General features: G+C 40.1%; 1 protein-coding gene across 5 annotated transcripts; it reads left to right on the top strand.

Annotated features, from left to right (window-relative positions):
- The first annotated feature begins 7,131 nt into the window (after positions 1 to 7,131).
- Positions 7,132 to 17,918, top strand: LOC115201033 (calcium-binding and coiled-coil domain-containing protein 2). 5 transcript variants are annotated; one of them, XM_029764246.1, is made up of 22 exons: positions 7,132 to 7,238; positions 7,726 to 7,901; positions 11,005 to 11,107; positions 12,119 to 12,279; positions 12,479 to 12,604; positions 12,709 to 12,831; positions 13,444 to 13,569; positions 13,663 to 13,785; positions 14,017 to 14,076; positions 14,180 to 14,295; positions 14,473 to 14,542; positions 14,653 to 14,715; positions 14,822 to 14,947; positions 15,158 to 15,217; positions 15,336 to 15,451; positions 15,591 to 15,660; positions 15,808 to 15,936; positions 16,021 to 16,209; positions 16,369 to 16,464; positions 16,577 to 16,760; positions 16,891 to 16,916; positions 17,103 to 17,918. In XM_029764246.1, exons 2-22 carry the CDS (start codon positions 7,734 to 7,736, stop codon positions 17,265 to 17,267), a joined length of 2,400 nt encoding a protein of 799 aa, XP_029620106.1. In that variant the 5' UTR covers positions 7,132 to 7,238; positions 7,726 to 7,733; the 3' UTR covers positions 17,268 to 17,918. The 5 variants fall into 5 exon arrangements, with proteins under 5 accessions (XP_029620106.1, XP_029620109.1, XP_029620108.1 ...); XM_029764249.1 differs by lacking the exon at positions 14,017 to 14,076; XM_029764248.1 differs by lacking the exon at positions 15,158 to 15,217.
- Positions 17,919 to 19,698: the final 1,780 nt, after the last annotated feature.

Genomic DNA, 19,698 nt, shown 5'->3' with positions numbered 1-19,698 from the left:
ATGTGGCTGGAGTGTGTCAGCTGTTCCTGCAAGAGGAAGGCATTGATGCTATGGACTGGCCCGCCCGTCCCCCAGACCTGAATCCAATTGAGCACATCTGGGACATCATGTCTCGCTCCATCCACCAACGCCACGTTGCACCACAGACTGTCCAGGAGTTGGCGGATGCTTTAGTCCAGGTCTGGGAGGAGGTCCCTCAGGAGACCATCCGCCACCTCATCGGGAGCATGCCCAGGCGTTGTAGGGAGGTCATACAGGCACGTGGAGGCCACACACACTACTGAGCCTCATTTTGACTTGTTTTAAGGACATTACCTCAAAGTTGGATCAGCCTGTAGTGTGGTTTTCCACTTTAATTTTGAGTGTGACTCCAAATCCAGACCTCCATGGGTTGATAAATTAGATTTCCATTGATTATTTTTGTGTGATTTTGTTGTCAGCACATTCAACTATGTAAAGAAAAAAGTATTTAATAAGATTATTTCTTTCATTCAGATCTAGGATGTGTTGTTTAAGTGTTCCCTTTATTTTTTTGAGCAGTATAAATAAATTCGATTTGATTTGATTTGATCCTTGTAGAAATAGAAAGATAGTCAGTGAGGGAGAGTCAGGGATCAGTAAAGTTACTGATGAGATTCTTCATGTTAAACGATTATCTAGTGCTTCAAACCATCAACGGTACAAACAACACTGCCAAACAGAGCAATATAGAAAAATGAGAAGTGTGTAATGCTGTGTAACAGTTGGCATTAGAAGTGTTAACTGAGTAGCCGTGTTGTCCACCTCACCACGTTGTCATTGCTGGGCTCATTGTATTGGGTAGTGCAGACCCGAGCCAGCCAATCGTTGTACAGGAAGATGCGGAATGTGTTTTGAATGACGAGACTAAGCACACTGACAAGGAGAACTCACTCTGCCGGTATGCACCATGTTCAGGGAAAGATATTGTAGTATGTGGGGAAGTGCTTCAGCATGCGGTTCATGTTTCGAGCCAGAAGATCCTTTCTACAAATCTCACTCATCCTGGGAAAGTGGTTGATCTTCTTTACAGCAAACACATAGCATTGAATGTGTCGACTCAACAGCAGCAGAGGCACATATTCAGAGCGCTATCAGGGGAGGGAGGTGGACTTGGAAGAGGTAGAGTACCTAGGAACGCTTCATGTCCATAACTCTGTCCAGGGAGACAGAGCAATCTGTCCAGAAGAGAGTCCAGTCCTCTGAATAGGATATCTATGATTTTAAGTATCAGCTAACCACATATAGCAATCCGTCAGCCGATGACACTGTCAATGACATGGGACACACAACGATTGGTTGATGCACGCAACTTCTGAGCAGGGGAACTGCAACCATTATGTGTTACGCCTCGATCACACCAACAGTCATGGCATTTTGGAACACCAGAAGTACATTCATTTTTAATGGAACGCTGAGTTTGCCTTACAGCATTGCGTTGCAGTTGCCGTGCGTTCTGTGAGGTGCATACGTTGGATTTATCGAATGTATGCATCAACCTGTCTGCGTAGACGGCTTGACAGAAATGGTAGCAGAAGGTGAATGTTGAACTGTTCTTGCACACATATCCAGATGATGCTGTGTACCATTTTGCGCGAATGACTCTGTCGGTGGGATCGAGGCGTTATTGTGGCAGGCACGTGGTGTCAACGTTATTTGAAAACATTCCGACATCCTGGGGTGTAATCATAAGTCCAAACGTTTGGTTCTGCAAACAAAAACGAGAGTTTCTCTTGGACAAATTCAGGTAGGTCCTTCCCCGTTTCGTTCCGTTTGCTTCCATTTAAGAAACGCTTTGCAACAGTTGTGGCTTAATGAATACGCACCCCCTGCTCTTGCTCTTCTGCACTGAATTTCCTACACAAATAGACTGGGCTTTTGTCCAATCACACACCCCATTGACAGTTCTTCAGCTTTTCTAAATTAGCTAGCTACTGTATCTAGGCTACTCACCATACTATAGGCTACTGTAACGGGTGTCGTTGGGTAGAGAGGACCAAGGCGCAGCGGGTTGCATGTTCATCATTATATTTTATTAAATAAATGTGAACACAGAAAAACAAATAACCGACAGTTTCACAGGCTAATACTCACAGCAGTGCGAAATACAACTACCCACAAACTACAAACAAAACACATACCTATATATAGGACTCTCAATCAGAAGCAACTAAAAACACCTGCCTCCAATTGAGAGTCCAACACCCAATTACCTAGACATAGAAATACAAAGAACTAGAATGAACCTAGAAATACACAACATAGAACATAAACCAAAAACCCGGAAATAATAAATCAAACACCCCTACAATATACATAACCCCCGAACCACATGAAACAAATACCCTCTGCCACGTCCTGACCAACCTACAAATACAAATAACCCCTATACTGGTCAGGACGTGACAGCTACAGATTTGAGTCCCCACTAGAGTTGTTATTTTTATGTTATTGAGTAGGCCTATATATATATATATCTTTGTTTAATCAAATGATTAATCTAACAATAAAAATCCTTATTATTTTATAAGAAATGTAAGGTCTTTTTACATATTGCAATAAACTTGACTAAAGTAGAAGCTCGTCTTTTATTTGTAGGTATTTTCACTTGGTAATGAGTAACACGCAATTATATAGAAATTGCTCATAGGTAACTATAAAGTTACACTTCACTTTAAATAGCTAAATCCCATGTAAGAACTAGCGATAACCTTGTACTTATGCAGATATTACAGATATGTACTCTGTGGTGTATTAGTGTGTTTATTTTCTCACTTGGATGGCGCTTTCAGAAGCTGACGATTAGATTGTCGGAATGGGTAAAGTACTTTGTAGGTACACAATAATTACAAAGTAAGTACACCTCAAGATCCACAGGATTTAGCTAATTAAAATGAAGTGTAACACCTAGTAATTACAGTGTACTTTTGCAGATATTACATGTACTCTGTGATGTACTAGTGTGTTTATTCTTAAACTTGGATGGCGCTTCCGGAAGCTTTAAAATTAGGGTCAGGATGGGTAACATACGATATAAGTACACATTAATTACAAGTAAGCACCCCCAACATACACTTCATTTTAATTAGCTACATTTTGTGTACATTCAGTAATTACATTGTACTTGTGCAGATATTAAATGTACTCTGTGGTGTACTTGTGTGTTTATCCTCTCACTTGGATGGCAAGGAGGTTCAGCTTGTCATAATGGCTAACGTACACATTAATTATAATCATCAAACCCTTGACTACTTGAATCAGGTTTTCTGGAATTTTCCAAGCTGTTTAAAGGCACAGTCAACTTAGTGCATGTACACTTCTGACCCACTGGAATTATGATACAGTGAATTATAAGTGAAATAATCTGTCTGTAAACAATTGTTGGAAAATTGACTTGTGTCATGCACAAAGTAGATGTCCTAACCGACTTGCCAAAACTATAGTTTGTTAACAAGAAATGTGTGGAGTGGTTGAAAAACGAGTTTTAATGACTCCAACCTAAGTGTATGTAAACTTCCGACTTCAACTGTACATGTACATACTACCTCAACTAACCGGTGCCCCCGCACATTGACTCTGTACCGGCACCCCCCCCCCCCCCCCCCTGTATATATTGTTATTTTTTACTGCTGCTCTTTAATTACTTGTTACTTTTATCTCTTATTCTTATCTGTATTTTTTTTTTTTTTTTTTAAACTGCACTGTTGGTTAGGGGTTAATGATTCCAACCTAAGTGTAGGTAAACTTCCGACTTCAACTGTATCTATATCCACAGTAAAACGAGTCCTATATCGACATAACCTGAAAGGCCGCTCAGCAAGGAAGAAGCCACTGCTCCAAAACCGCCATAAAAAAGCCAGACTACGGTTTGCAACTGCACACGGGGACGAAGATCGTACTTTTTGGAGAAATGTGCACTGGTCTGATGAAACAAAAATAGAACTGTTTGGCCATAATGACCATCGTTATGTTTGGAGGAAAAAGGGGGAGGCTTGCAAGCCGAAGAACACCATCCCAACCGTGAAGCACGGGGGTGGCAGCATCATGTTGTGGGGTGCTTTGCTACAGGAGGGACTGGTGCACTTCACAAAATAGATGGCATCATGAGATAGGAAAATTATGTGGATATATTGAAGCAACATCTCAAGACATCCGTCAGGAAGTGAAAGCTTGGTCGCAAATGGGTCTTCCAAATGGACAATGACCCCAAGCATACTTCCAAAGTTCTGGCAAAATGGCTTAAGGACAACAAGTCAAGGTATTGGAGTGGAACTCACAAAGCCCTGACCTCAATCCTATAGAAAATTTGTAGGCAGAACTGAAAAAGCGTGTGCGAGCAAGGAGGCCTACAAACCTGACTCAGTTACACTAGCTCTGTCAGGAGGAATGAGCCACAATTCACCCAACTTATTGTGGGAAGCTTGTGGACGGCTACCCGAAACATTTGACCCAAGTTAAACAATTTAAAGGCAATGCTACCAAATACTAATTGGGTGTATCTAAACTTCTGACCCACTGGGAATGTGATGAAAGAAATAAAAGCTGAAATAAATCATTCTCTCTACTATTATTCTGACACTTCACATTCTTACAATAAAGTGGTGATCCTAACTGATCTAAAATAGGGATTTTTTATAGGATTAAATGTCAGGAATTGTGAAAAACTGAGTGTATTTGGCGTATTTCAGTGTATTTCAAATGTATTTGGCTAAGGTGTATGTAAACTTACAACTTCAACTGTAGGTGCAACTTTATTAATGTGCTCCTTCTCTGGTTCAGGCTGTTGAAGAGCTCCAGACTGCTTTTCAGTCACTGCAGGCCTCCATTTAGGGTCTCAAACTGGTCTTGCATGTACAAAAAAACTAAATACATGACTTATACAAGAGCACTCAGACAGAGAAGGTTAGCATTGTCACATCTGGTGGCTTATCCATTGAAATAGTGTTATCCTACAAATACCTAGGTATATGGTTGGATGACAAGTTGTTCTTAAAAGTTCATATGGAAAATCTTGTGAGGAAGCTTAGATTGAAATTAGGTTTTTATTTTCATAATAAGGCTTTCTTCCCACTTATGGCTAGAAAGAAGTTTGTTCAGGCCACTTTTCTCTCTGTAATTGATTATGGTGACTTGTTGTATATGCATGAAGCCTCCTCTGTCTTATAGAGACTGGAATCTGTTAATCATGCATCCTTGCGCTTTATCACAAATGCCAAGTCACTCACCCACCATTACACCTTATATCAAATGGTGAGTTGGACCTCACTTTATATGCGCAGAAAGCTACATTTCTATGTGTTAATCTACAAAGTCGTTTTGGGTAAACTCCCTCTTTACCTCTGTAGTCTGGTATCCTTCACCACCAGCAGTTACCATACCCGGTCTGCCAGGTGGTTGCTATTTAAAGTCCACAGGACATTTACAGTATTAGGCAAGACTGCCTTCTCGTCTTGTGCACCAGAGGCATGGAATAGTCTACAATACATGCTTCATCTAGATATGTTAGTGCCACTGAATTAATTTACATTTTTGATGGGGGACCGTCACATAGGAGTGTAAATGCCTATTTTAGGCTGGATCATGTTGAATTTGATTGTATTGTCTTATGTTTTAATTCTGTAATGTATTGGATTGTTGCTGCCTTCTTAGCCAGGTCTCCCTTGAAAAAGAGACTCCGGGTCTCAATGGGCTTATATCCTGGTTAAATAAAGGTTAAATAAATAAATCAATCAAATACATCAACCTCAAAATCAATAAACCACCATGAGAATAAATCCTTCCATAAATCCAATATGGTTCAGATCAGTGAGAGAAAAACCCAAACGTCATCACCGGCCTGCAACAGGTGCAAAGAGCATTTCAACGCACCATCCTGTGTCTAATACTACACTATCCTGGCTAGCATCAGAACGGTTAGGGTTGCGCAGAGTGTGTTTTAAGATGGTTAATACATTGGGGAGCTGCTGTCTGTCCAACTAGGCTACACACGAGTCACACCTACAGCATCTGATACAGCGCCCGGCAGGTAATCTCCTTTTGTCCACTGAACCAAGGGTACCGGGGAAGCAGAAGGAGAGCAGTGGGCTATAGTGTTACCGGAATAGCAGCACCAATGTGTCGCCAGTGATTATGTTATGGCGTGGTGTCTGCTTCTGCTATAGCAAAATTCTACCCAGTGTATGCCTTTTAAATTTCCATTGCTTGTCATCCTCTATGGCCCTTTTTTCATCTGCTATTGTTTGCTAATAGAAGGAAGCATCCTTGCACCTTCAATCACACCAGCTTGACCAAGTCTTCGGGCAAACACAGGAGATTGTTCCATAATTGAACCAACACATCTATATGAAACACTGTTGCTCGTTGCCCCAGAAAACAACCGATTAACCGAGGAGAAGCCTTGTTGGCTGCATACACATATCTGAGTGCGCTAGGGATTTGGGATTTGGTGCAGGGATTTGAAAGTTGATCCCGATTATCCCCCGTCCTGTTATCTATCCTGGGTGACAGTCTGTTTTTTTGCTTCAGCTGAATTGTCATTGTTGAAAACGGAAACAGTCCAGCAACAAGGCTCCCTTTCCCTTTCCTATTGGACAGTGCTATATTGACTAGTGACATGCCGACATCAGCAATATCCACACAGTCACAACATAAGACCAACCCTTTAATAACGGGGACAGGACACTATCGCATTTTAAATGAGGGAAGAGGTTATCTCCAATTTCATATTGTGAAATCTCCCCATCTTAACATAGGCATCCTAAAAAGATCCAAACGGGTTGTAATAACCTCCCTTTTTATGTGTAGCAGAGCATAATACAATGTAACTGTTACAGACATTTTGTTTTGGGCCTTATCTAGTGACATTTTTTTTTCTTCAGGCCTATCTGATACAAGCGAACAAGATTGTGAAATCTTATTATGATTAGGCTAGTAATCTAGGTAACTGATCACTTTGAATATTTTTGTTCCATTGTCCAGATAAAAGGGAAAGTAAGTAAAAGCCCTAGCTGACAGTAGACTGGCCTTTTAAACTCCAAAATCCACTTCTGATTGGCCAATCAGAAGAAACTACATTTCCCAAAGTGGCCTACGGTTGATGACGTTTGTGCACAGTTGAAATGAATACTTGGAACAGTATTCTGAGTTGCGACCTTTATATATACACAATCTATGGTTGCGACACCGCGGAGTTGAACAGGCAGTGACAGTCCGAACTTCATGTAAGTTCAACTATTTAATGACATTTTTGGGGATAAACAGCATAACACATGTGATCGTAATGATGACAGAATTGCGTTACCTTTCACATGAGTTTTCTTTCCTGTGTTTTATTTGTGGCCTTGTATGTTTTTTTTGGCTTGATCAAACATAATAAAACCATCTCGAATAATCTATTGGGTTAGAAGTGTATGTTTGACAATAAAATCAAATAATTCTGTGTTAAATATGGTCTGGTGGGAAGCATAAACATTGCACAACCTATTTTAAAGGAAAGTGAAACTTAGTTTTGCAAACAACGCAATAGTGTTTGCAATTTCTATGCCTTATAAACAACCCGTGTGCTGCCAGAGAAGATACATAAGTGTTCAGTTGACAACATAAATAATGGTTTATGCAAGTTGCACCTGCTGTTAGTTTTTAACCATTACATTTTTTTTGCTCATGTTTGGCCTACGTGTTTTCATTTTGTTATATTCTCAATTTCAGAACTCAGAATGGAGAGCTTCGAAACTGCAGCCAACATGGGATCGTCAACAAACCTTTCCCAGGTTGTGTTTCAGGAAATCCCAAACTCATATGTGTCAAATGTTGCCTTGACTTGCTGCTACACTCTGACAGCAGCCATCCAACCGAATCCCAGAGACTGGGTGGGGATATTCAAGGTGAGATTAAAGACCGATTTGTCATGAATATTCATGAGCAATGTTCCCGCTAATTTTTCCTGCCATTGAGCAAATATAATGTCTGCTGAGTGCAAACTTGAATGTTATGAAAAATCTGTGCAACTTCCAGCACATGCTTACTGTGAACACTGAGGCTGTACCCACTTGAAATTAGTTTCAGACAGTGGACAAGTAGGCTACGGTGGCTATTTGATCATAATGTAGGCCTACTAGAGTGGCCTATCATTAAAAAAAATAAGGAGAAAATACATCCCATAACATTTTAACATGGAAATAGCTGTTCTATCATTCAGCCTACAATAGCAGTCAATGTGTGGTATTCAATGTAGGCCTACATTCCATGATTTTTGAACAAAACATGCAGGGCTTGACATTAACCTGTTTATCCACTTATCCTTCAGACAAGGTGACTGAAAATGTGTTGTTTGATGCAGTGTTGGGTAGATTACTTTCTAAATGTAATCCGATACAGTTACTAGTTACCTGTCCAGAATTGTAATCAGTAACGTAACTTTTGGATTACCAAAACTCAGTAACGTAATCTGATTACATTCAGTTACTTTTAGATTACATAACCCATTGCTTTCTACTACATATAATAATATGATTAAATTATGTATTTACATTAAACCAATGTCTATCAGAATTAGTCATTTCAATAAATGTTATACCCCTTGATCTTCAAGAATAGGATTTGGAAATATGGAAGTATAGATTAGCCAAATAGTTTTACCAGAGCATACCCCCAAAACAAAGGATTTATTAGCCAGCTCTGCTCTGTCTATGATTTTGTTGTCAGGGAGGACTGATTGGGCTCAATGTTTCGAGTTGAAAAATAAATGCTGTGCTCATGGAATGGCATGCTTTGAGCACTACTGAAAAGTGCTAATTACATGTGAAAAATGAATGCCATATGCTGCATTTGCTATAGGCCTATTGTTTACCTTTTTGTTGGTGACACTTTGATATCTTGATAATATGCAGCTGTTTAAAGGGCAAATCCACAAATGAAACAATAACAAAATGGATTGCCCCACCTCTTTTTTGATAAAAAGCTAAGGGAAGACCTGGGTAAATGTAACCACTGTCAGATTAATAGACAGAGCTATTGATGCAAGGACTGACCATCCATGATATCAAAATGATTGTTTTAACCATGTTATGAGGCTATACAGTGTTTGTTTACATTTACAGTGTTTACAAACATTGGAGTAAAACAAGCTTATATTTTGGGTTCTCATGGAGTGTGACAGTTGCATTAAACTCATGAGGCATTTATAAATTATATTCTTCAAGAATCAATGGATATATATAGATATATACAACATTTATAAATCCAAAAATGGATGTAGCAACTACAGATTGCCCCTTTAAGTCTATCAAAAGTATGCAAGCTTGAGCATGTGTCCATTAGGCCTATGGATGTATTTATTTTATCAGCATGAATTAGACTGAGCAATAAAAGTCACACTTTTATTATATAGGCTAGGATCCACACTATGCAGCTGTTTCAAGAGCGCATTTTCACTGGCTGTCTACTGGTTTCAAAAACAATGATTGATATGCAGCTTAAACTTCTTGAATTCAACCATTATTGGGTTGAAGATTTGTGAACAGCCATCCACAACAACCACAATCCGTAAGGAGCAGATAGCTAAATGAGAGAGCAGCAGTGCGATTCACATCAATGCGCTATGTAGATAACAATAATAAGTGATATCCGTATCGCCGTAGACTACACCACTACTGTCATCCTTACCTCCAAGTGTTTATTCAAGTTGGATAATCTTTGGATGGCGACAGCAGTCGCACCATTTGTAGACTGTAGCCTACAAAAGCCTATTCCTGCCATCCATCAAACACATTTGGTGTGTCATTATAGTGGTCTCTGACTTGTGGTCAGACTCGCTCAGGTGGAACAAACTTAAACTTGCGCCTTTTTTCAATGCTGATTTGAATGACATTGAGAAAACAGAGACGTGTCAAAGATTGTTTTTCACAAGGATCCTTTCTGAATTTATAAGTAATCCTCGAAGTAATCTAGTTTTTCAAAGGTATCTGTAATCTGATTACAATATGTTTTCTTGTAATGGATTAGTTACCTTTTTTTGTAATCCCTTACATGTAATCCTTTACTTCCCAACCCTGGAAACCACTTTACAAAATAAAATGCATTATTATTCCCATACCATTATTACAGAGAATCAGACAAATTATGCTACCCTCTATCTATTGGCTACTTATCTTATTCACGCCTGTCTCAAAAAACAACACTGCTCCTCCTTTAAGACAAAAAAAGCTCTTTACCAGACTTGCTTTTAGAAATGTACACGTTTTGTGTTCTTTTAGGGAGCAAATCACTCCCCCATTGCTGACTACAACTTATCTAGAACTGGGCTAATAACTAACTAGCAAAGGATATGTACAAATGTGCACACGTGGCTACATGAAGCTCTCACTTTGATCTCAAAACAAGCACATCTACTCACGACCGCTTATGCTGTAAACATAGTCCAGTTCAAAGTCAATGGCATAGATCTATATATGGCAATGGTCTATTTGCATATAGTCCTACTGCAGCTCTGTTTGATTATGCCATAACGGTCTGTGTAGAGTACGGCTGAGTCGTGAGTGTCAATGCAATAGAATCCTACTCCGATGCGTTATGCCTACAACAAAATCTCTTGCATAGTTCGTTTTGTAAACTAAGCCTTGCAAAGTTAGTTTTGTTTCGGCATGTTGCATTGAAAGTGGCTAATATTGCGTGGATTTGATCACAATTCCCACAGTAAAGGGAAACGTTGATAGTGTTAACTAAGGCGGAAAACTCTAGAAAGTTGAGTGAAGTTCTTCTCTGCATCTGCTGATATTTCTTCTGCATGGCAGTTCCCGGTGAGCTGCACACCCACTCGCAGTTAAGAGGGAACATTGTTCATGTGTGATCGGTTTAATCTGAGATTATGATATGGATTGTATTTCCACAAAGTAAATAACCTATATTAAACAATAAATATCCAGTCTGGAATGCCTCTCTATGTGTTGTCAGTCATGAATATGTTATAACTGGTGTATCATTGTGCAGGTGGGCTGGAGGACCACAAAGGATTATCACACATTTGTGTGGGTAGAACCATCATTGGATCTGATAGGACTGGAGCCAGTCAGAAAACAAGTGCTTTTTACTGGTAAGACTATGTGTGGATTTTATCCTCAAACTTTTCAAGTGACATGAACTTTGATATGAATTATTGTGATTTATACTGAACAAAAAATATAAAACGCAACATGCAACTATTTCAAAGATTTTACTGAGTTACAGTTCATATAAGGAAATGCATTAGGCCCTAATCTATGGATTTCACATGACTGGGAATACAGATATGCATCTGTTGATCACCGATAGCTTTAAAAAAAGAAGAAGAAAAAAAAGAAGGTAGGGGCGTGGATCAGAATACAGTCAGTAGCTGGTGTGACCACCATTTGGCTCATACAGCGCGACAAAACACATCTCCTTCGCATAGATTTGATCAGGCTGTTGATGGTGCCCTGTGGAATGTTGACCCATTCCTCTTCAATGGCTGTGCGAAGTTGCTGGATATTGGCGGGACCTGGAACACGCTGTCATACACGTCGATCCAGAGCATCCCAAATATGCTCAAATGGGTGACATTTCTGGTATGCAGGCCAAGGAAGAACTGGGATTATCATGCTGAAACATGAATGGCACGACAATGGACAATTCGTCACGGTATCTCTGTGAATTCAAATTGCAATCGATAAAATGCAATTGTGTTTATTGTCCGTAGTTTATGCCTGCCCATAGTATAACCCCACCACCACGGGGCACTCTGTTCACAGCGTTGACATCAGCAAACCGCTCGCCCACACGATCCCATACACATGGTCCACTGTCGTGATCTTGGCAAAGGAGAAATGCTCACTAACAGGGATGTAAACAGATTTGTGCACAACATTTTAGAGAAACAAGCTTTTCGTGCGCATGGAACATTTCTGTGATCATTTATTTCAGCTTATGACCAACACTTTACATGTTGCATTTATATTTTTGTTCAGTGTAAGTTACTTTTTTTTGATGATACCTGTAGGCCAATGTTAACTTTACATTTGTATTTGATATTAAAGTGATCAATATTATGCAGGGGATTACACTGACACTGATATTGTGATTCTAATAGCATACTACTTGCCGAAGGATGACGCAGCGTTCTATCAGTTCTGCTATGTCGATAGCAAAGACCAAGTGAGAGGAGCCAGCACCCCCTTCTGCTTTAAAACCCCAGGGGAACAAAGCACAGACTGCAGCCTTGAAAATGACCTCTTGGTTATCATAACTCAGGTACAATACAATCCACCATATCTAACATTGATTGTGTTTTGAAGGCCATGCTTGAAATACTTGTCTTAAAGATGCAGCGCTCTCTGTTTGGCTTGCTTAGTGGCTGGGTCAAGGCGAGGGTGTTCCTCGCAAATGTATTTTGCTAAAATGATCCATAGGAGAGGTTATGCATGTACATGATTTGCATTTCTGAATCTAGGAAAAGGTAGAGCAGCGTGAGAGGGAGAAAGAAGAGCTGGTCATGGAGTTGGGGCAACTGAAAGAACAAAATGAGACTCTGAGAAGTGCTCTGAAAGAGCAACAGCAAGAGATTGATCACCTCAAGGTTTGTTTTCAAGTTATTTGTTCCAACAGTGGGTCATTTCTAGCCCCTAGTCATGTGTGAGAATAAAAATGTGAGGCAACAGAATTGTAACATTATTTCTGCAGATGTCAAATGAGGAACTATACCAGGCAGATGGGAACACGGAGAATAAGCGGGAGAATGCAAGAAAGCATGAAGAACTGACACAGAACACTAAACTAATGGATGACTCACACAGAGGGCAGGAGGTAATAAATACTTGGTCCATTTTGTGTCTTTAACACACTGATCACAAACCATCTGACAACTAAGAAACAACATATTGAAACGTCAATGCTTTTGAACATAACTTGTCTTGGTGGAACTTCACTGAGTGTACAAAACATTAGGAACACCTGCTCTTTCCATGACAGATTGACCAGGTGAAAGCTACGATCCCTTATTGATGTCACCTGTTAAATCCACTTAAAATCAGTGTAGATGAAGGGGAGGAGACAGGTTAAAGGAGGATTTTTAAGCATTGAGACATGGATTGTGTATGTGTGCCATTTAGAGGGTGAATGGGTAAGACAAAAGATGTGCCTTTGAACGGGGTATGATAGTAGGTGCCAGGTGCACCGGTTTGAGTGTGTCAAGAACTGCAACGCTGCTGGGTTTTTTACACTCAAGTTTCCCGTGTGTATCAAGGATGGTCCATGCCTTGATTAATTGAAGCTATTCCGAGGGCAAAGGGGGGTGCAACTCAATATTAGGAAGGTGTTCCTAATGTTTTGTACACTCAGTGTTTACTTTATGGATAGATGGAACTATCCAAACAAATTAAGAGGTTATGGACGTGATTTAAGCATCTCTGAATCTAGGAACAGGTGGAAAAAAGTGAGAGGGAGAAAGAAGAGCTGACCATGGAGTTGGGGCAACTGAAAGAGCAAAATGAGACTCTGACATGTGCCCTAAAGGAGCAGCAGCAAGAGACTGATCACCTCAAGGTTTGTTTGCATGTCTTTTCTTTCCACAAGCAGTTGTACTTCTAGCCACTAAATCAGGTTGAGAGGGTGATGAATTGTATATTGTTTCTGTAGGAATCCAAAAAGGAACTGGTACAGTTAGTGAGAGAACTGGAGCAACAGCAAGAGAATACTAGAGAGCATGAAGAACTGGCAAAGAATGCCAAATCATTGGATGAATCACAGAGAGGACAGGAGGTAACTGTTGCAAACCAATTTCCCATTTGGGATTACTAATACTTATTCTATTAATAGAGTGAATTTGTATCTCAGTGGTAACAGAATATCTGATCTGACAGCTGTAGGCTATGCATCTAAAAAACCATCAATGCTTTTCATTGTAACAACCTCTTTTTCCACTTTCTCTGTATTCATGTCTTGTTTCTGTCTCCTTGTCTTCTAACTGTTTCTTTCCATGAATGGCTGCAGTCTCTGACCCCCATTCATGAAAAATATTTGGGGAATTTAGTGTCAAAACATGTGACGGCTGTATGTATACAATCAATATTTTTTGAATGCTACTACTCGTTTTCCTCTTTCAGTCTGCTGGTCGTGTATCTAACTTGCTATTTCTTTTCGTGAACGGCTGCAGTCTCTGACCCCTATTTGTGAGAAATATGAAAGAGCGTTGATCAAGATCAAACAGCTAAAGAAAGAGCGAGAGGTGTTAAGAGGAAAAGTTGAGGTCCAAAGTGTGGAGATCGCACAGTGAGTCATTCTTGTCTGGAGCAATCCATCCGATGCATGGCAACATAGTCTCCCCTTCAGAACACCGCTCCAGTGATATTTTTTTAAATCAAATATTCTCTCATGATATCATCTGGTTTTGGAGTGTTTTGACAAATGTGTCACTTGATGTGGTTCCCTATGCTCCTGTGTATACAGGCTGAGCCCAAGGCTCAAAGAATCTGAGCGGGAGTCACACAGACTGAAGGATCACATTCAGATTTTACAGGTCCGCACAACCAGCAAAGTAATATAATGTGAACAAATGCCTGTAACCCACAGCGTTTTAAAAATGTGAAACTCAGACAATCCAATCATAGATTTTCATGACATTTCCAGGTGGATCTCCAGAGCAGTAAGAAAGTGAAGAAGTGTTCTGCCCTAAAGGAGCAACAGCAAGAGGTTGACCACCTTAAGGCTTGTTTCCATGTCGTTTGTTCCAACAGCTGTCTTCTTTCTAGCCCCTAATCAGGTTGAGAGGGTGATGAGTTGTATATTATTTCTGTAGGAGTCCAAAGAGGAACTGTTACAGCTAGTGAGCAAACTGGAGCAGCGGCAGCAACAGAATACTAGAGAGCATGAAGAACTGGCACAGAATGCCAAATCAATGGATGAATCACAGAGAGGACAGGAGGTAGCTGTCGCAAACCATTTTCCCATTTTGGACTACTAAACTACCATTACTACTACAGCTAATTCTCAGTAGTAGTAAAAAAAAAAAGCATCCAATCTGACAACTATACAGCTGAATACCATCAATGCTTTTCAATGCAACAACCAATTTTTTTCCACTTTCTGTCTCCTTGTCTTGTTTCTAACTGTTTCTTTCCATGAATGGCTCCAGTCTCTGACCCCTATTCATGAAACATATTTGGTGAATATAGTGTCAAAACATGTGACAGCTGTATGTATACCATAAATATATTTATTTCAATGCTACTTCTATTATTCCCCCCCCCCCCACTTTCTCTGTCTCCTTGTCATGTATGTAACTTCCTATTTCTTTTCACAAATGACTGCAGACTCTGACAACTATTTGTGAGAAATATGAACAAGCGTTGATCAAGATAAAACAGCTGAAGAAGGAGCGAGAGGAGTTGAAAGGAAAGGTTGAGGTCCAAAGTGTGGAAATTGCACAGTGAGTCATTCTTCTCTCAAACAATTCATGGGGACATAGCTATCTAGTCCAATACCTTTCCGGTCATATCATCACTTTTAGGATATTTTTTATTTTTTTTACACTGTGGTTCCTCATGCCCCTGTGTCTGTGTCAACAGGCTGAGCCCAAGGCTCAAAGAATCTGAGCAGGAGTCCCACAAACTGAAGGATCACATTCAGCTTCTACAGGTCAGCAAACTCCGCAAAGTAATCAAATGTGAATGAATACCTGCAACGCAAACTCTTTAAAAGACTTGTTGGCCAATTCATTCAATGTCAGAGTGCTTTCTTTTTGACTGGAGAACAACAAGAATATAATCTCGTGACCCTTTCCAGGTGGATCTCCAGAGCAGTAAGAAAGAGAAGGAGAAGCTACAGGACCTGAAGACTGAGAACAAGGCATTACGTAGAAGCCTGTCAGAGCAGGAGCAGCAGCCACTGCAGATGGTGGACATTGATTGGAAGGTGTGAGCAAGTTGCTAAAATAACCATGTCCTTCCCCCTACACACCATTGTGCAATGGAATACTGTAGTCTTGTGTGTCTACAGGAGCAATACCAAGCCCTTCTTGGTCAGCTGGAGGAGGCTCGGACACAGTTGCACAAGGAGTTGCAGGTCTCCAACAATACCCGCAAACGTGCAGAGCAAGCAGAAAGGGAACTGGAGGAGCTCAAGGAGTGCATGGAGAGCACGGCCATGACGTCTGATCAGACAAAGCAGAAGAGCAGCAAACTAGAGGTGCTTTGAGAATTTTACACTATTGAATTTTCCAATCCTGCGATGATTTTTGCTAACCAATGTGTTGTTTGTTCTATGAAGTTAGTTGACCTGTGAGAAGAAATGAACACTAACCTTGTTCTCTTGGCTGATCACAAATTACCCATTTTCTCCTCTCAGATGCAACTTTCAGAGTTAAACGAAATCATTGAGGAGAAAGAAAACATGGCAGAGATCGCTAAAGTAGAGAAAGAGGAGTTGTCCAGAGAGAATCAGGTGAATTCTATGAATTGTGCTACTATTTACTAGTCAGTGAATTATTTACTTTACAATAAAATTAGGGACATTTGCTTACCTTGAGGTTTTTCCAATATATTCCGTCTGGCAGGATCTCAAGAGAGATATTGAAAGACTTCGCAAGGAATTTGATGACGTCCAGGCTGCTGCGGTGCCCATGCAGCATCCCAACCCTTATGGCTCTTCAACTGACCCTACCGCCAATAAGGAGCAGCAGCAGCAGCAAGAGGCACTGGCTGACTCTCTCCACTTTGGGAACCCATATGAAACCCCAGGTAATCCCAATTATGCAGCTATTGGGAAGCCTCACCAAAATATTCCTAAACGAGCACCACTTGTGCCTCACGGACACACCTTGAAAAAATAACCCGTTCAATAAAGACTGACATACGATTCTGTTTGCAGGCACGGCTACAAACCTGGAGGAAGAGGTATGTCAAGTCATTCCTATGGTACACATGGTATTAATACAGATTACAACATACACAAGTGATTTGGGAGCAAAGGGTTGATTTCATACTGCTCTATCCACAATCATTTCTGTCCTACGGTATAGTTAATGCGATCCAGTCTAGATCCAATATTATTACCACTTAAGACCTGTGTCTGTCCCATAGTTCTCCTTGGAGTGTCGTCACTGCCATGAGTCCTTCCCTGGCATCACCCAGGACGAGCTGGAGCTGCACGAGCACAGCCACAGAGCGTGCCCCTTCTGCACCCTCATCTGTGACGGAATGGAGCAGGCTTTATATGAAGACCACGTCTACAGCCACGAGGTGTAGAGATGCTACTTCCTCACAACCCAGAGAGTTGTTTGTGAGATGACTACTCATAAAAATAAAGCTGATACTCTACTAATTATTCTGTATGGGGGGGTGGGCAAATAAATATGGGCTAACAACCAATCCAGGATATTATATAAATAACATTTCTAGTCCCCTGTTTATTACTGTAAAATGTCCTCTTACCTGGTCAAATAAATTAAGAATGAAATGTCTGGTAAATCCGTAGCTAATTTATTTAGCCTGAAATGTATCATACATTTGTTTGATGGCACTTCATTTTGGTCTTGGAGTAGAATTTTACCTCCATTGCTGGGTGATAGGAATGTACTGCTTTGCTATTTAATGATTTCCTATGTTTACTCCGTTATAATCTCTGCTGAACTGTTTACTTTGCGTAATTACACTACTGACTTTCTCCCCTTAAACCTCCTGCTAATATGTATACATAAAGTGTTGCATAATAGAGTCAAACGATTAATGGTCAAATGATGCCATCTGAAAATGAAATGGTTCAAATGGGATTCATGTGGGAAGCAACAAATAAAAGTTGTCTTCACAGTTGTGTTGACATGGAAGTACACATTGTTTTGTATCATGAACTGCAATAGGCAAAGAATTACTGTTTTAATAAAAGGTCATTGCATAGAATAAAACTGTATAACAAATCCATGATTGACAACTGCCACAGAAAACATAACATTTAACCTAGTTTTCATCTCCATAATCACTGATGGGAAGCAAGATGACGTGTACCTACCCTTGAAGTTACATTACAATTCAGGACATTTGCAACATGCACACATTGTTCATCAAAAAGTCCCGACTTTCCAAAAATCCTATTTTTCTTAAGGCGTCATCTGATTGGCCTCTTCAGGTGTGACATCAAGGGAAGTCAGCTCCGAGAAGAGGGCTGGCAGCCATAGTGTGGCTCTCCAGAAGCTTGGGAATCCAACCATGCCAAGCCCTCTATCAACAGGTGTTCCTAGGACAACAAGGAGTGTGTTAGGATGGTGGGTATGGAGCCAGATACTTGCCAAAAGGTTCAACGTACATATCATTAGGATCATAAGAAAATCCATACATAAATTGTTAAGATAGTAAGAAAAGCCATGTGTGAAACATGAAATGTAAACGTTACAATTGATCTGTAAACATACAAAACCTGTGTTACGACTATGAATGAACACTTACACTTTTCAAATCTTACTTTACGTCTCCCTTTACTCGGTTACAGATCTTTTTTTTAATGCAAACTTTTGTCAGTAATGTGGCATCTGCAAAGGACATGAACCGAATGTAGCTAGTCAATCAAGCAACTCTAGCCCAGATGTTAATTGCTTTGCAGCTTCAGGTTTCATTTCCAAAATAAAAGTCTAGAACTTGTTTTAGAACTGCATTCAATACGACGTTATACCAGTAGATTACGTGGTATAGGCTTGAGCCATCAGCAAATGACTTGTGTGAGAATGATAAATACAAAGAAGAACCTTGTCTAGAATAAACGCCTGAGCTGCAAAATGGAATGTAAATATGATTTAGGCTAGGCCTGTTCCGCTCCCTAAATATGCCATGCTGTTGTGTTATATAATTGCCATATAATTGCATAATACATATTTATAGCTGCATGGCGGTATTGTGGTGATCATGTAACCAAATGAATCACACATTTTCCCAGATTTTAAGAGCACGGACTGTAGGCCTTGTATTAGTGAATTCCACTCGGTATGTAGGCTTGTTATTGCCATTTGAGTTGCACAACCCCATCACACAGAGGCTATATCAATAAATGAGACAAAACAAAATATTGATTAAGGCTTGGCTATAACCTGTCCTGAGTGTTAGTAGTTGTCATTCTCCAATAACACAGACCCCAAAGTAAATCGGGGGAGAAAAATAGATTTATTTGAAAAGGACAAATCATAGATGTTATGCAGGGAGGTACAGTTGAAGTCGGAAGTTTACATACATTTAAACTCAGTTTTTCACAATTCCTGACATTCAATCCTAGTAAAAATTCCATGTCTTAGGTCAGTTAGGATCCCCACTTTATTTTAAGAATGTGAATTGTCAGAATAATAGTAGAGAGAATGATCTATTTCAGCTTTTATTTCTTTCATCACATTCCAAGTGGGTCACTCAATTAGAATTTGGTAGCACTGCCTTTAAATTGTTTAACTTGGGACAAACATTTCAGGTAGCCTTCCACAAGCTTCCCACAATAAGTTGGGTGAATTTTGGCCCGTTCATCCTGGCAGAGCTGGTGTAACTGAGTCAGGTTTGCACACGCTTGATCAGTTCTGCCCACAAATATTCTATAGGATTGCGGTCAGGGCTTTGTGATGGCCACTCCAATACCTTGACTTGTTGTCCTTAAGCCATTTTGTCACAACTTTGGAAGTATGCTTGGGGTCATTGTCCATTTGGAAGA

Source organism: Salmo trutta, chromosome 10, assembly GCF_901001165.1.
Source record: "Salmo trutta chromosome 10, fSalTru1.1, whole genome shotgun sequence".
Taxonomy (NCBI): Eukaryota; Metazoa; Chordata; class Actinopteri; order Salmoniformes; family Salmonidae; genus Salmo; species Salmo trutta.
The sequence above is the reverse complement of the archived record's forward strand: the minus strand, read 5'-3'. Positions and strand labels throughout refer to the sequence as shown.

What these genes read in the sequence shown, in the direction of transcription:
- LOC115201033 (XM_029764246.1), top strand. Translation starts at nt 7,734, where the DNA reads ATGGAGAGCTTCGAAACTGCAGCCAACATGGGATCGTCAACAAACCTT. An exon ending in AAAACAAGTGCTTTTTACTG is followed by an intron (nt 11,108 to 12,118) that starts GTAAGACTATGT and finishes TGATTCTAATAG; the next exon opens with CATACTACTTGCCGAAGGAT. An exon ending in TGTCAAAACATGTGACAGCT is followed by an intron (nt 15,218 to 15,335) that starts GTATGTATACCA and finishes AAATGACTGCAG; the next exon opens with ACTCTGACAACTATTTGTGA.